At 39.8% G+C, this 15,843-nt stretch overlaps 1 protein-coding gene across 1 annotated transcript in view; it reads right to left on the bottom strand.

Moving 5' to 3' along the window:
• Nucleotides 1-15,238, bottom strand: part of OC90 (otoconin 90) — a 42,165-nt gene extending 26,927 nt beyond the window's left edge. Inside the window, exons 1-6 of the mRNA XM_072606561.1 lie at nt 15,193-15,238; nt 11,152-11,217; nt 9,124-9,183; nt 7,601-7,775; nt 2,747-2,859; nt 2,237-2,365 (exon numbers count right to left, since the gene is read on the bottom strand). Coding sequence (XP_072462662.1) covers nt 2,237-2,365; nt 2,747-2,859; nt 7,601-7,775; nt 9,124-9,183; nt 11,152-11,217; nt 15,193-15,238 — 589 coding nt within the window. The remainder of the gene's footprint in view (nt 1-2,236; nt 2,366-2,746; nt 2,860-7,600; nt 7,776-9,123; nt 9,184-11,151; nt 11,218-15,192) is intronic.
• Nucleotides 15,239-15,843: the final 605 nt, after the last annotated feature.

Genomic DNA, 15,843 nt, shown 5'->3' with positions numbered 1-15,843 from the left:
TCTAAAATTGATAACCTCAAAGTAAACAAGAAAGAAGTTAAGGAGGTTAATAAAAGTCTGCATAAGGTAAATATGATAGATCTCTGAATAAAATTGAATGAGGATAGAAAGGAATATACTGTTTTCTCAGTGGAACATGGCACATACACAAAAATTGACCATGTACTAGGGCATAAAAATCTAACAATCCAGTGCAGAAAGGCAGAGATAGTTAATGCATCCTTCTCAGCTCATAATGCAAAAAATAACTTAAATGTAATCAAAGGCCATGGAAGAAAAACACCAGATGAGGTCATGAAGCATTGAACATGACTACAGTGACTGATTGACAGTAACAAAACAGAGGTGATTTGCTCATAGTTATAGAACCACTAAGGAGAGCTGGGATTCAGAGCCTGGTCCTCCTGGCCCAGACTCAGCCCTCCTCCTGCTCTACTAGTGCTGCCCAGTCTAAACTTTCTGGAAAAGTCACTTGAATGCAGCAGCCCAGCTAGAGAACAAGAAATCCCCTTTTGAGAACAGAGTATAGTATGTGGACAAAATGATTTTAACAAATCCACTTATTAAAAGAATCACTGACACCGTAGGTTTCAAAAAACCCCCAAACCTTTGTTCTCCCACAGTCCACAATGGGAGTAAAATAAATGAAACAGATATTCTTATTTCCTATTCATCAGTCACAAATGGCTACTTACCCTGGGCCAGCAGGTGAAGGGCTATTTGCAAACATGCCATGATAATAATGGCTTCTAGTCAAATGACTTTTTCTGATTCCCCACGATGACACATTTTCTTATTTCATTCTCAGAAGCCCCATGGAGTTAGATTGGACAGTTAAAACTGTCACCATTTTGTAGATAAGTAAACTGAGGTTTGAAGAAGTTTAAAGTCACTCAGCAACTTTATAGAGGAGGCAGAACTGGAACCCAAGTCTCAGCTCTCATTCCAGTATTCTTTTGTATATTAATCACTAGCTGCTCATAGAAGTTGCTCATAATCATACACTCCTCACATATGACATCTTTGAACTTTATATAATTTCATGGGCTGTTCAGCCTGCCTAGAATGTTCTCCCTCTTTGTTTCCTAATCCCCTGTTCCTTTCATCGTCAGCTAAAATCCCACCTTCTATGAGAAACCTTTTCTCGGACCCTTTAATGCTAGTGCCCTCTGAGATTACCTCCAATTTCTCCTCTCTATGTACATAGTTGTTTGCCTACTGTTTTCTCCAATAGATTGTGAGCTCCTTGAAGACAGAGGGATGTTTTTGCCTTTCTTTGTATCTACAGTGTTTGCTATGGTGCCTGACACATCCATCGTAAGCCCTTAAATGCTAATTGAGCCTGGCTTGATAGCTCACAGCTAAATTCCTTGCTATCGGGGGTGGGGAGCCTGGTGGATCACTTGAGCTTAGGAGTTCTAAATTTCCATGGGGCTAATGCTGATTAGGGATATACACCAATACAGTGAGTCCCTGGGAGGGGAGGAAGAGACATGGGCTACCTAAGGAAGGTGAACTAGCTGAGGTTGGAAACAGAGCAAATCAAAAGTTTCCACTTGAATCAGCTGAATGGTTACACCATTGAATGGCTGCTGCTAAGCCTGAGCAAGATTCTTAAAAAAAAATGAATAGAATACTATAGAAAAAAATACAAGTAAGAACAAATAAATGAACAAAAACATAAAATGCATGATTGTTGACCTGATTAATGTGCTCAATAAATACCCGTCATTCATACTCCCTTCTACTTTGGCTCAGCTCCTGCCTTTTCCTCTTTTATCCCCATCTTTACAACCTCACTTTCCCCATTTTTTCCCCTTTTCACTTCCCTTTCATGTCTTATCTTCCCCCATTAGATTCCCAGACCTTAGGATAGTGCATGTCATATGGAAAGTGTTTAATAAAAGCTCTATCTATCTACCTAAAAGAAAATGATTTCTCCCTTCTCATAGTTCCCAGCATACTTGGCCTAGCTAGATCTCTCTTCCACTTATCTCACCTTATCTTCTATCACAGTTATTTGTGTTCTTGTTCCTGTTAGAGTTTAAGCTTCTTGGAGGTGAAAACCAAGGTCTCCCCCAGGACTGAGCACAGGGCTTCCAAAGTAGCAGGCCCTTCATCAATAGTTATTGAATTGTACTGGGCAAAGGATAACTAATGAGAAAGAGAAGGTAAAGCCAGTGACTGACAGCAAGTGTAGCTGAGGAAATTGAGAAAGTCAATGCAGTTTTTTTACCTGTGACCGTGGGGATGCAGAAGGCAACATCAAGGCCATTGAGAGAGGAGTTGATGTGCGAATGAAGAAAACATTCAAGGGCAGTTTTATCACAATTACACAGAAAATGTTCACAAGGATCCTTGGAATCTGGAGAGATGGACCAATAAATGCAGAGGATTGAGAAAACTCCTCAACTCGTTTCACTTCCCTTTAGATGACCTCACCTCTTTGATCCCTCCCAGCTATATAAACTTTGAATCCTATGAGGGAATAATAGGTGCTGTAAGTAGGATGCCAGGGCAATGCCCATCAAATTCATCACCATTGCATTTCCAACTGGTCTTAGCCCCAGAAAGCATGATAGAATAGGAGAGGAAATCCCCTGGGTCAACTTCTGTGCCTCCTGGACAGTGAGTGTCCTGGGAAAGAAAGGAAGTTCTTTGTATCCCCAAATACACCAGTTACACTAGAATCACCATGTACCTCTATCCAAGATATCTCAGACTTAGTGAAATGAATTTCACTCACCACAAGTAATGTTTACTTTGTCACAAGTGACATCAGTGGAAAGTTTGGTTAGGTCTCTGTTGCAGTCTAATTCAGCAGCGTCTTCATAACATTTTCGGTGCTGGAAACAACAACTGGACACATAATTGGGAATAAAATTAAAACTTGAGGAGTAAGAGGAAAGAACTCCTTGTTTATCTGTTACTAGAATAATGAAAGCAGCTTGTTAGAGTGGAAAGAGCCCTGGATTCAGACTCAAAGGACCTGAATTCAAATCCCACTTCTGGTACATACTGCCTGTGTCACCTGCTTAACCTTCTGGATCTGCTTCTTCCTCTGTAAAACAAGGGGGCTGGACTAGATTACATCTAAGGGGACTTCCAGCTCTGGATCAATAATACTATGTGCTTTGCCCCGGTAGAAGAGTCACATAGAGTTACTTCCCTCTAGACAAATCATATTTAGAATAAAAGTTTGAAGGAAGGGCATGGAATGTTAGAAGACAGCGTTAGTTATAGTTAGACTACAGAAGAGACATTGGAATATAGAATACAGCATGTTACAATTAGAAGGAGTCTTAGAGATCATTGGGGTCAAACTCTTTTTTTAACAGATGAAGAAACTGAGGCCCAGACAGGTGACATGATTTTGTCCAAGGTCACACAGTACCAGGATTCAAACCCAAGTCTCCTTGATGACTTGCTGAAGGAAGCAAAAGCTGGATGGCCCCCAGGGACAGTGCCTCTGACCTTTGGCTAGCTCTAGTGATTAGAATATTTGTCCTTACGGTGATCCTCAACTGCAGCCTTGTCCCCTTAGTTTTGCCCTCACAGGTCAAATCTAATGTCTTTTCTTTAAGACAACCTTTAGACTTCTCTTCTCCAGACTTAACATTCCCAGCTCTTTCAATTCATTTTTATACAGCATAATCAAATGCCTCACAAGTACAAATTATATCTTGACACGTCCCTAGAACGCTCCACTAGGGACTTTTGCTTAGGTTGATATCAACCCAATAAATCAAAACTTTTAGGGTCCAGTTGCATAACCAAGTACAAACATGTATGTGTATGTCCTTACATTCCAAATATATATGTGTATTATGTATGTATATGAGTGTATTATATTCCTCATGTGTCTTATATTCCAGTGGGCAGCTAGGTGGTACAGTGGATAGAGGGGGAGTCAGGAGGGACTTGAGTTCAAATCTCAACTCAGACACTTGACATACACTAGCTGTGTGACCTTGGGCAAGTCATTTAACCCCAATTGCCTCATCCTGGGTCATCTCCAGTCATCCTGACAAATATCTGATCGCTAGATTCAGCTGGTTCTGGAGGAAAAGTGAGGCTGATGACCTGCACAGCCCTCCCTCACTCAGTCAAGTGCAAGTCATGTCATTATTTCTCTGATGCGATGGTCTTCTTTGGCAACGAAGGATGAACCCACACACATATATTCTAGTATAACTGGATTGGGTTATGTAATTTCCATCTCTCCATCTTAGCCATAAAAATTTTATAATAACTGCTATCTACATAGCATTTTATGACTGACAAAGTGCTTTACATGCTAGATTTTATTTCATCTTCATCAAAATCCTGTGAAGCAGGCTCCATAGGTATTTTATCCCTACCTTACAGGTCCAGAGAATGATTTTGGATCATCAGCTCATAGATATAGAGGTGGAAAGGAACTTAGAGGTCTTTCCATCTAATCCAAACACTTAATTTAACAGAAAAGAAAACTGAGATCTGCAAGTGAAATAAACTGCCTGAGGTCACAGTGGTGGAGCTCACATTCCAACTTCAAGTCTATCATCTTTATGATGATACATGTTGGCTCTGCCAAATGCCTTGCTGAAATCAGGCACACTACGTACCTGGCATCCCTCTAATCTAGGACTGTCCCAAAAAGTATATTCATTAGCACAGTGGTACTATGTTAGTAAGAGCTCAATATATGTTTGTTGATTGATGACCTGGGCAATCACAACTTCATATTCACCCAGGGCAAAGCTGTCTTCAATCCTGTGACATCTGAGACAGAAAAGTAATGGGTCTCTGAATAAATCTGCCAAGATTTATTCAGGTTTGGTTTGCAAATCTCCAAAGAAACTACCTCTCCTCCAGTGTTCCCTCTCGGCCCCTGGAAGCCTCTCAGATGGTGTAAAAGGAATGACATTGGGTGTTCACCCATCCATCAGTTCTCCACATGCATAATTTAATCTTTGTGATCTGGCCATGACGTTGATGGATTACTGCTTCTCCAATAGCGAGCCTCCCACCCCTATCCCTGCAGTAGAATAAGGTAGTGGGGAGCAGGGGAAGTATCTCCTCCTCCTACCAACTCACTGAGCTGAATCTATCTCCCATTTCAGAGTGTAAACATGTATATTCAAGGACTCCTTTTTGCTGAGAATTTGTGAGACAGAGACAACTTTTGCCTAGAGGTCTTTAAAAACATGCAAAAGCCACTGGAAGGTTCAAAGGCAGAAAAAAGTTTGTTTTCTGTGTTTTTTTTTTTTAATAATACAAAAGTCACTAATGCTTCCTAAAACACAGAGGTTTCACTTTTAATAAAGTGACACAATGAAGTGAGTGGAGAGGCCCAGGTACATCTACTGACCCATGACAAGGGCTTAGCAGGATTGTAACAAACTTGTATCATATTTACTCCATTCGTAAGCCTTTGCCGGGCGCTCAGGAATGTAAAGATGAAGAGAAAGTTTGCCCTGTCATTGATAGTTATTTAGACCCCTACTTTTCTCCAGTCAAAATTATTCAGTTTAATGTGATTCCACAGAAGGATAATTGTTAATGTCACATTTATTTACTTATTAAGGTCAGTCAGTCTAGACAACTAATATTAATACAGAAATTACATATATACATATTATTACATAGTTTACATATGTCATATTTAGGGATAATTAGATAAGATAGATTCTTATAATAGGCCCCAAACTTTGAACCACAAGGTAACTCTAAACTCTAAGCTGGAAGTTCACTAGCTTGTTATAAAGTTCACTTGACTAACCACAAAAATGTTGCCAAAAGAAGTTATTCCTGTAGCCGGGCTGATGATGAATATCTCTAAACTGAGGCCTTAGACAATAAACCCATGGTCCCTCACTGGATCTCTACCTGAAACTTTTCCAGCTTGGTAGATTCTGCCTAAATATCATCTTTGAGAATGGTGAGGCATCTTCATACCACAACTGTGCGCCTTTATTTTCCATACACACACACACACACGTATTTGTGTATATATATGCATGTGCATGGATGTGTGAATATGCATATATGTATGCATGTGTATATGTATGCATGCACATGTGTACACCCCAATAAATCCTTATGCATAATATATGCATATATGTGGGGGGATATAACCACCCCCACCCCCATCCCCACATGCCCTATGTATAACACACACACACACACACACACCTATACAGAAGATCATATGTAGGAATATATATATATGTGTATATATATCTCCTAGGAATAGAAGGGCACACATATACAAGGACAATAGAGCAATATAAGGAGAGATCCAAGGAATATGACACATCTATAGAACTATACATATATAATACACTAATATGTAATGTGTATATACATATGTGTGTATCTCATATTTTTAGGTGTCCTTATATTGCAACATTGTCTGTATAAGTGTGTATTAACAAATACATACACACATATGTCTTTACATTACAATATTGGACTTGTGTATGTGGGTTTACAATGTACATATATACATGTGTGTCCTTATAGTCTCTCTATAAATATGTATCCCTATATGTACTTCTGTGTATTTCCTTGCATTCCATGTCTATGTATGTTTTGTATGTATATGCATGTGTATATTATATTCCTTTTGTATGTCCCTATATACTTATAAAATATTTGTGTGGATGGGCATATATACACATACGTCAAAAGAATATAAGGATACATGCATATACAGGAAATATGAAAATATACACATAGATATAGATATATGTATGTATTCTTATATCCCTTGTCATTCACATAAATATAAACTTAATTAGACTTGTCTAAAGATGGAATATATACAGGGTTTCCAAAATGTCTCAGTACAGTTTCAATCTATTCAAACTTAAAACTGCACTAAGACTTTTGGCATACTATACAGCTGTCTAACGCTAGATCATTCTATACATACATATATATGTGAGTGAATCATTATGATGAGATACATTTATATATATATCTCATTATATTCCGCATGGGTGTATATTTGTATATAGAGAGATACACATGCATTTGTTGTTTAGTCATTTCTGTCACATCCAACTTTTCATGACCCCATCTGCAGTGTTTTTGGCAAAGATATTAGAGAGGTTTGCTATTTCCCATTCTAGTTCACTTTATACATAAGGAAACTGAGGCAAATAGGGTTAAGTGACTTGTTCAGGGTCATACAACTGGTAAGAGTCTGAAGCCAGATTTGAACTCAGGGAGATGAGTTGTACTGACTCCAGGTCCACTACTCTATCCACTGTGACATCTAGCTGACATTATCTATATATCTGTCTGTCTGTGTCTGTCTGCCTATCTACCTAAGTAACTTTCCATCTATTGGTATATACATATGTATATATACATATGTTTCTCTCTGTGTCTCACTTTGTCTTTGTCTCTCTTACATTTCATATAACGATTTACTCACAGATCCACAAAGAACTGAACAGTTTGAATTTTCCCAAACTGCAATAGCACGCCTTGAGAAGCCAATGGACCACTAAGTAGCTTTAGCCTGTGTCTAGCTAATGTAGCTATTCATAATTCCTATTACTTCTGGAAGCCAATATCTCACCCTAAACCTTCGGTTCTAGGAATTCACCTGTCAGTCTCATCCAGGGGTTCCCCCTCCATGTCAAAGCGGCAGGAACAGCCATAGTCTTCAAAGTCCTTGGGGCAGAGGCCAGCCACACACTTCAACTTGTTCACAAAATGAAGCAATGCTGGGAAGTTGGTGAAAATGGCCTGCAGCCAGGTAAAGTGGGAGCCCAAACAGTCTGTAGAGAGCAGAGAGAAAAAATAAAGAAGTTCTTTGGGAGTAAGGACATGGAAACTGAGGGTTTCTTCTAAATGCCACAAGCAGTTTTTATCCAGGTTACTTACTACTCTGCATTGTTATGGTACTCTAGATCACCAACCATTTATAGATTACTTGATATGTGCCCAGCACTGTGTCAAACACAGTGAGAAATACAGAAGATTTGTGTATGGTATAGGGCAAAGAGCTTTGGAATGGGAATGGGAAGACCTGAGTTGTAGTCTCAGTTTTACCATTTAGTACTTATATTTCCTCAGGAAAGTTTACTTACTGATATTCAGTTTTGCTATCTGTAAATACAATACTAGAGATTATATAATACATAAAATAGGGGTAGCCTATGATCAGTCTGAGAAGCTTATTGTTCAGACCACATGAGAGAATGTTTGTAAAATTCTTTGCAGCCATAAAGTGTTATTTAAATGTTAACTCCTGCTCAGTGTTGTAGTGGATAGAGTGCTGAGCTTTCACGAGTTCAGATCTGGGCTCAGACACTCACTAGCTGTATAACCCTGGGCAAATCACTTAATCCTGTTTATTTCAGTTTCCTCATCAGTAAAATGTGCTGGTGAAGGAAATGGCAAACCACTCTAATATCTTTGTCAAGAAAACTCTAAATGGGGTCACAACTGAATGACAACAACAGTATTTCTATTACAAAGGGACAACAGGGGAAGTGAACTACAAATCAGGGGTCCTGAAGTTGGAGCTATGGAGCTGCACATGCTTAGGAGAATGACCTTTCCTCTGTAGCCCTCAGGAAACGGGCCCTCTGCCAAAAGAGAATGGGATTTTCTTTTTTGCTCTGATACTATATTCTACAAGTGGCAGATCTTGTATAATTCTCATGGAGCCATCATACATTTAGATATGTGTCCTATTTCCTCTGTTGGATTGTAAGTCCTGAAAGTAGTGACTCTACTTCTCCAGGATGCCTGACAGCTCCCCCACTACCTAATATGATGAGAACCTGATGAGAAAGTGCAGTGCAGAGGAAAAAATGGGGAAGTGGAGTCACAGAGGAATTGGGTATTCCCGGCTATTTCACTTAGCCTGTAAACCTTGAAAAAAATCACTTAACACCTCTAGGATTTAGTTCCTCATTTGTAAAATGTGTGTGTCTGTGAGTGGGCAGATTAGATAATCCATAAAGCCCATTGTAGCTCTAAATCAGTGATTCTATGATCACATCTATGTAGGCCATCCTTTGCAAGTGTTTTTTTAATGAAAGGAACTCCAGGCATCCCCAACAGTGATAATATCTCTCTCTCTCAATATTATCCTTACAAACTAGGGATCCAACTTACCAAAAATTAATGTTACACTCTCCACATCTTTAAATGCCCCACTGAAGAATGTTATGTTATCTAAGAAGAGAGGAAACATTTTTTTTAAATGTGTTATCGTGAAAGGGATAATAAGTTTGTACAAAGATATAGTTAAATGATAAGATCCCCATTTTGCTGGAACCTGGAGAAGGCTTAGGAAGGGGCATTATAATACCCTCAGGAATGTAAGACAATTGATCTGAGGGACAGTTTTGGGGGGGAGCTGTTGTAAATGGTCAGGTGCAAGCATTATCTACCCCTTATGGCATAACCCTAAAAGCACAAAGAGGGAACAGGGAATAATTGGAATGAATATTAATACTAACCAGCCCTTCAAGAAAAGGGCAAAAAGGAAGTCATAAGAGTGAGGGTGATAGCTATGAATGAATTGAGATGCTAAGCCCCCTCAGCTGAACCCTAGTGTGGATAGCTGACTGAAGGTACATTGTTATATAGTCCTTGGTAAGTGCAGTGCCAACAAGCAAAAAGAAAAAGATACATATAACCAAGCCTATATGTTTGAAAAGGGAGGGAGCAGAATCTGTAAAGCAGATAGAATTGCAAAGGGGAAATGTCTAGAACATGGAACAGATAGAATTTCAAGGGCCATGGGAGCTAGGGATTGCTACTGACCAGTTATTCACAAAAGACTTTGTACTGGTTATATAGTGCCTGGCATTTTCACAGTGACAAAAACACCTAGCCCCCAAATTCTGGACCTTCAGGAAGTTTCCTCTTTCCTAAGAAAGTTTAACCAACTACCATTATGGGTATCATCTCCATCATGAACAGGGAGACAAAGGGGTTCAAGTGCTCACTAGAACCAGAAGCAGCACCAAGACTATCACGTATCCTTGCTCTGTAAGATATATCCCTTAATGCTGGGGATGGAAGCTCAATTCCATGTGGACAGTCTCGGGCGGGTAAAGGTGGGAACTTCTAAATCTTAGAGTTCTCACGAGGCCCCCCAGGAAACGGCTGGGAATCGAGGTGAGCCGAGCTATCTCGTGTATTTCCGCCTCTTCCCGTGAGAAACGTGATGGGAGAGAGCTCTCCCCGCCCTCGAGATTGTCCCGGATCTGGGCACACCTATTGTTATCTAACAGGCACGGTATTCAGATGCAAACTACGCGGCCAGAGAGCTAAATTGGGATCAGGAAAGCCTGAGAGTGCTTTAGGCGGGAGGGGCGCGGAGCGGATAGGACAGAAGGCTCCCTCTCTTCGCTCTCCCCTCCCCCTCTCTCCCCACTTACACTTCTACTTCCAATCTCTTATTGTAAGATCTTGCCTCCTTGGGAGATTCCTCACTCCCTCCTAAGGAAGAATGCCCCTGCACTTGTAACCAGAACCCTGAATAAAAGCTTAACCCTTGTTCGACTCTGGGAGGTCTCTTCTCTCATACGACTATCCGGTTTGGCCAGCCGAAGACCTGCGAGAGGTAAGGTAAGAAGACTCGGGTAGCCCTCAGGCCTCTAGGCCTGGCACCTTAAAAGTCAGATAAAACTTTTACACTCTGTGTCAGATCAGTCATTTATAACCCTGGCAACTTTGGCTTACAATGGCTTTTTCAGCCTCCTACAATAACTGCAGACATGATGGTGAAAATTACCACCCTGTTCAAACAAGAGCAGACAAAAGTCATTAGACACCCCTAGTCCCACTAACACCTATCTTAGGGACAGTCAAACACTAGCCTGTGGAATCCTGTGACACCTGAATTCTGGGAAGTTTTATAGAAGTTCTAACAGTGGAATAAGTTGGGAGAGTATTCCCATAAAATCTGAGGGATGAATATGGGGAAATGCTACATTCCAAGAGGCAGGATTTGCAAGAGAAAGAAAAGCCTCTAAACCTTTTCAAAAGCAGAAATTAATTCCTTTACCATCAGGAAAAACAAACTTCCTCTTTACATGTCTCATAGGAAGGAGCATTTTTTCCCTTTCTGTAAACATCTCCCCCTGTCAGCCCTCATCTAGACTTAGTAAGAAAAATTCAAAAGATTCTCACTTATATTTCTTGGAAGTCCTTGAGTCATTTCCAATGGAAGGTCAGGTGTGTCTCCATTTTGTCCACCTATTTATGAGGAAAGGTTTTTAAATGTTAATGAAAATCACCCTAATTTGTAGGAAAGGTCAAGCAAGGTAAGGTCTAAGAGAACAAATGCAGTGGAAACACATCTGTATGTACATCATGGATGGGGAGAATGTACTAATTTTAGGATCCAAAGCAGTGGTCACACAAGCCATCTTGTCCTACTGACCTGCCTCCTTAGAGCCGAGAGATATTCAGTTTGAGAGTTTGAGATAACTCTGAGTATCCAGTTTGAAATGACTAATAGGCAGTTAGTGATGTGGGATTGTAGATCAGGTCATCGTTTGGGACTAGATATAAATTGGGAAAGTCATTTGCAGAGAGATGCTATTTAAACCCATGACAGGTGATATTTTCACTGAGAGTGGAGAGAAGAGGCCCCAGGACAGCATTTTGGGATACACCCAAAACTAAGATTGGGTGTGATATGGATGGTAATCCAGGGAAGAAGTGATCAGACTGGTAGAAAGAAAACCAGGAGAGAGTAGTGTGATGAAAACCCAGAGAGGAGAGGCTATCCAGAAGGAGAGGGTGGTCAGCAGTGTCATATGTGGAAAGTTGGTAGGCAAGAGAGATCCATGAAAAAAAATGTGAACAGTGAAAGTGACATAATTAGAGCTGTGCCTTAGGAAGATGAATCTGGCTGCCATGTGAAGGATGGTTGAAAGATGAGATAATGGAAAATCAGAAATGGAAAACACTGGATAGGAGTCTGCTACAAGGATCAGTGAGAGCAAAACCATTTACAGTTAGGGAAATTCTATCTGTAGGCCAAAAGTGTCACGGAGGGCTCATTCATCATGTTTTGGAAAAAAATAAACCTTTCCAATGAAAAGCAGGTCTTTATTGTGATTCTGAAAGAAAGAACCTAGTAAGGTGCTTCAGTAGCACAAAAGCCCTATCATAGCTTTGGCATCTTTCAAATGCAGCATAATTGCTCATAATCTGTTTAATTAGCATAGCAGTTACTGATGTAAGAATGACTGTTCCCCACCGAAGAAGCAATTGCAAAATATTATCTCCTATTTGATAATTATTACCTTGTTATTTTTCTTCATGCAATTAATAATTAAATTCTATTCCAGAATTCTAGTTGACATTATTACCAATAGGTGTTAATGAGTTGCTTTTTTTCCTTCATTTTTGCTTATTTTCAGTAGACCAACTCTCATATATTCTCACCATAGGTTGTAAATACTTCCATCCCATTAGAACTTGAAAGACAGCAACGAAGTACAGTGGAAAGAGCACTACTGACTTTGGAGTGAGGAAATCTAGATTCAGATTTATCCCCTGATCCTTACTGACTACATGAACTTAGGAAAGTCACTTAGCTGCCATGGGCCTCAGTATTCTCATCTGTAAAATGAGGGCATTGGATAAGGTCACTTCTGAAGTCCCTTCCAGCTCTAAAATCCAATCTGATCCTATGAATGAGTTAGTTCACTTAGAAGAATCAGATGTAGAGAAAGGTAGGGCACAAAAAGAAGAAAGCCCTAAGGGCAAAAACTCATGGGATTGAAAACTGTTGGATTGATAGGTTTGTACAACATGGTACAGTGTGGGTGGGACACTGGACTTGGAATTAAAATGTAGGTCCATCCATTCAATCAACCAATCCTCCCCTTGCTCTCTTAAAATAACTGCCTTTGTTAGGTGAGGACATCTCCCTGCATGGACTTAAATATTTCTATTAATCATCAACCAGTCAAAGGCACTGGACTAGGTTGTGAGATACCTAGTCTTGACAACCATTGGTTGTCAAATCTGGCTGGCTTCTAGTCTCCTCTTTCAGGCTCAATGCAATCTTATCCTACTGTAATTCGGAGAACCCACTGTGCCACATCTTTGCCCTCCCCCAAGACTTTCAACTGGCCATCATTTTTCTTTCATGTGTGACTGGGTGAATTCACTGTCTTCTGTTTCCTAGTGGATCAGGGAGGGATTTGGGCAGAGTCCCTGCAGTGTGGTATGCTTAAGGAAACACCCTAAGTTATAAATTTGTGAGTGCGCATGCGTGTGTAAAGGTACTAAGACCCTCCCTTCTCCTCAGGGAGTTTCTGTCTGCTGCAGAGTTCTACCTTCTTATCTTATGGAGTCAACTGTAATCCTCTATTGTTTGGCGTCCATGCTCTTCCTTCCTTTTGATGTTCTGATTCTGCAGAGTTTGCAGTAAGAAGCTGCTCAGATCTCTTGCTGGTTAAATGGTTTTCTTCTATCCTCAAAGAAGTCTTCTCAACATGAAATTTCTCTAATTCTAGTTCAGAGCAGGAGAGACCAGTGCAGTCTGGAGTATTTGAGAGAGGCTTTATATTGGCATGCATTATCTCTGCCCAGTCCTCATTTGAATATAAGTTACTGAAGGGAAAGCACTGTTTGTTTACATTGTCTTTGAATAATCAGCACCAAGAACAATGCCTTGAATATTTTTGGAAGGTCTGGACCTGTTATTTTACTTGGGGCATAGGGACCTCCCAGTAAGGAGATACACTTTACTGACATAGTTAGCAACTCATCCTTAGCTTGCAGACTTGGAGAGCTGCCTGCTACTGAGGGCTTAAATGAATTGACTATACAACCATTTTATTTCAGAAATGGAAATTGAACCAAGTTCTTCCTGACTCTTAGCCTGGTTCTCATACTTCAACAGTAGGTACTTATGCTAATAAGTATTGGTTGAATCAAATTGAATCTCAGAGCTGAGGAGACTTGAAGGATCTAAATCCTTATTGAACTAAGATAAGCAGAGAGGAAGAGAGAGGGCTTTCTATGCAGAGATAATAACCCTAAGTAAAGACAAAGAAATGGGAGGGAGTATAGTATGTGAAGGCATGGCAAGTACAACTTTGAATAGTGGAGAGGTTTGGATCCAGTGTTATTTATTGATCAAGAAGAGCATATTGGGAAGGAAGCTGTAAAATTCAATTGTGGTCACATGGTCAGAGAAAGAGGAAAAAAAGACAGTTTAGATGAACTGATAAATGGATAGATAAGAGAGATAATTAGTAGAGTTAAAAATTAATTTAAAAACTCTGTAAGTTAGTGGTACTATATATAACAATACCTCACATTTGTAGATCTTGTCATATTTTCCAAAGCTCGTTTATAGCTCTAGAGTAATAAGGGACCCCAGAATCCATCTGGTAAACTACCTCCTCATCCCCTATTCCCTCATTATACAGATGAAGAAACTGGAGCCCAGGAGAATTATTTCTCCAAGTCAATGTCGAAGGTAGGATTTGAGCTTCTGATTTTTGAGAGAATACTCTTTTCATTGTATTATACTGCCTTCTTTCACACCACTCCTCTCATTTGATCCTTACCATGAGTTAAATGTTGACCAAGATAAGTATTATTGTCTCTGGGTAACAGAGAAGGAAACTGAGGCCCCAAAGCCTGTGACTACACTGGCAGGCATCTTTCTAAAATGGAAAATCTTGAGTTCTGAATATGATGTGTTTCTGTTATTTGAGGACCAGCCCAACTATGTTTGGGAAGGTTCGTTAGAAGGATGTTGGTTGGCTATCAGAATAATTTTTCTTTCTTTTCCTTTTTTTTCATAGCAAACTGTCACATGAAACCATCTGCTAAAGTACGAAGGAGAGGAGAACCTATACCAGTGAGTTCAGATACTCTAAGTGTTAAAGAATGTAATCATGAGCTCTTATTATAATGCATGAGGAGGGAGGTCTGAGTATAATTTTTCTGTTGGCCTAAGGGTGGGGGCCTTCAGGAAGGTAGACAGACCACAAATGCTCAAGTCACTTATGCCCTTTCAATATATAGGAAAATGCTTTCTGGATTGGCAATTAGAGAAAAGTATCACCTGTTTATCACAAGTTCTCCCCCCTCTGCTATCCTCCCAATAAAACTAAGACCTCACTCAAAAGTACATCTTTTAAGCTAGTTAGATATTTCTCACTCCATGTTGGATTTGAAAAAAGGATATTCACTTACCTGCAATTGGCAACATCAACATACTCATTAGGACAAATACAAGCATGGTTTTCACCCAAAGAATAGAAATGAATCAGTGGCCTGTTGAATGAAGCAAGACTTGATGAAGAATATTTGCTCAGTTCAATTCAATTCAACTCAATTCAACAAATATTAATTATGCAAATTAAATGCAGCCAGGAGGTCTTTGTCAATGGAAGGCTGTGTCGGTCAGTGGAGAGAACACTTGATTACATATCAGCAGCCTGTCCTTGAATTCTGGATCCCAACTATTAAAGCACCATGTGACATTCAGAAAAGCAGTTTTCTACTTTGGAGGTTGGAGTCATCCTTCCCTAGGAGCTAGATTGCACAACTTGGATTTGAGCTCAGATACCCAGGTTTAATTTTCTAATCTGCAGCATGGAGACCATGACATTTCCAGCTCAACATGGTTGTTGGGAGCAAATCTTAATTTGCTATTGAAATTTATCGTTTTTCAGGGAAAATTTCTTCATTTTTCAAATAAGCTTTGGCTTAGATAACCCCTAAGATCCATTCCACCACATTATAGTGTTAAATTTCTTTCAAGTGTAATATATTCTCTCACCTAAGGTCTCTTCTACTTCTAGTATTTTTTGTTTTTATAATCAACCATTACAGGAACCTACA

The sequence above is a fragment of the Notamacropus eugenii genome, chromosome 4, assembly GCF_028372415.1.
Source record: "Notamacropus eugenii isolate mMacEug1 chromosome 4, mMacEug1.pri_v2, whole genome shotgun sequence".
NCBI lineage: Eukaryota > Metazoa > Chordata > Mammalia > Diprotodontia > Macropodidae > Notamacropus > Notamacropus eugenii.
This window is presented reverse-complemented; position numbering and strand designations above follow the sequence as displayed.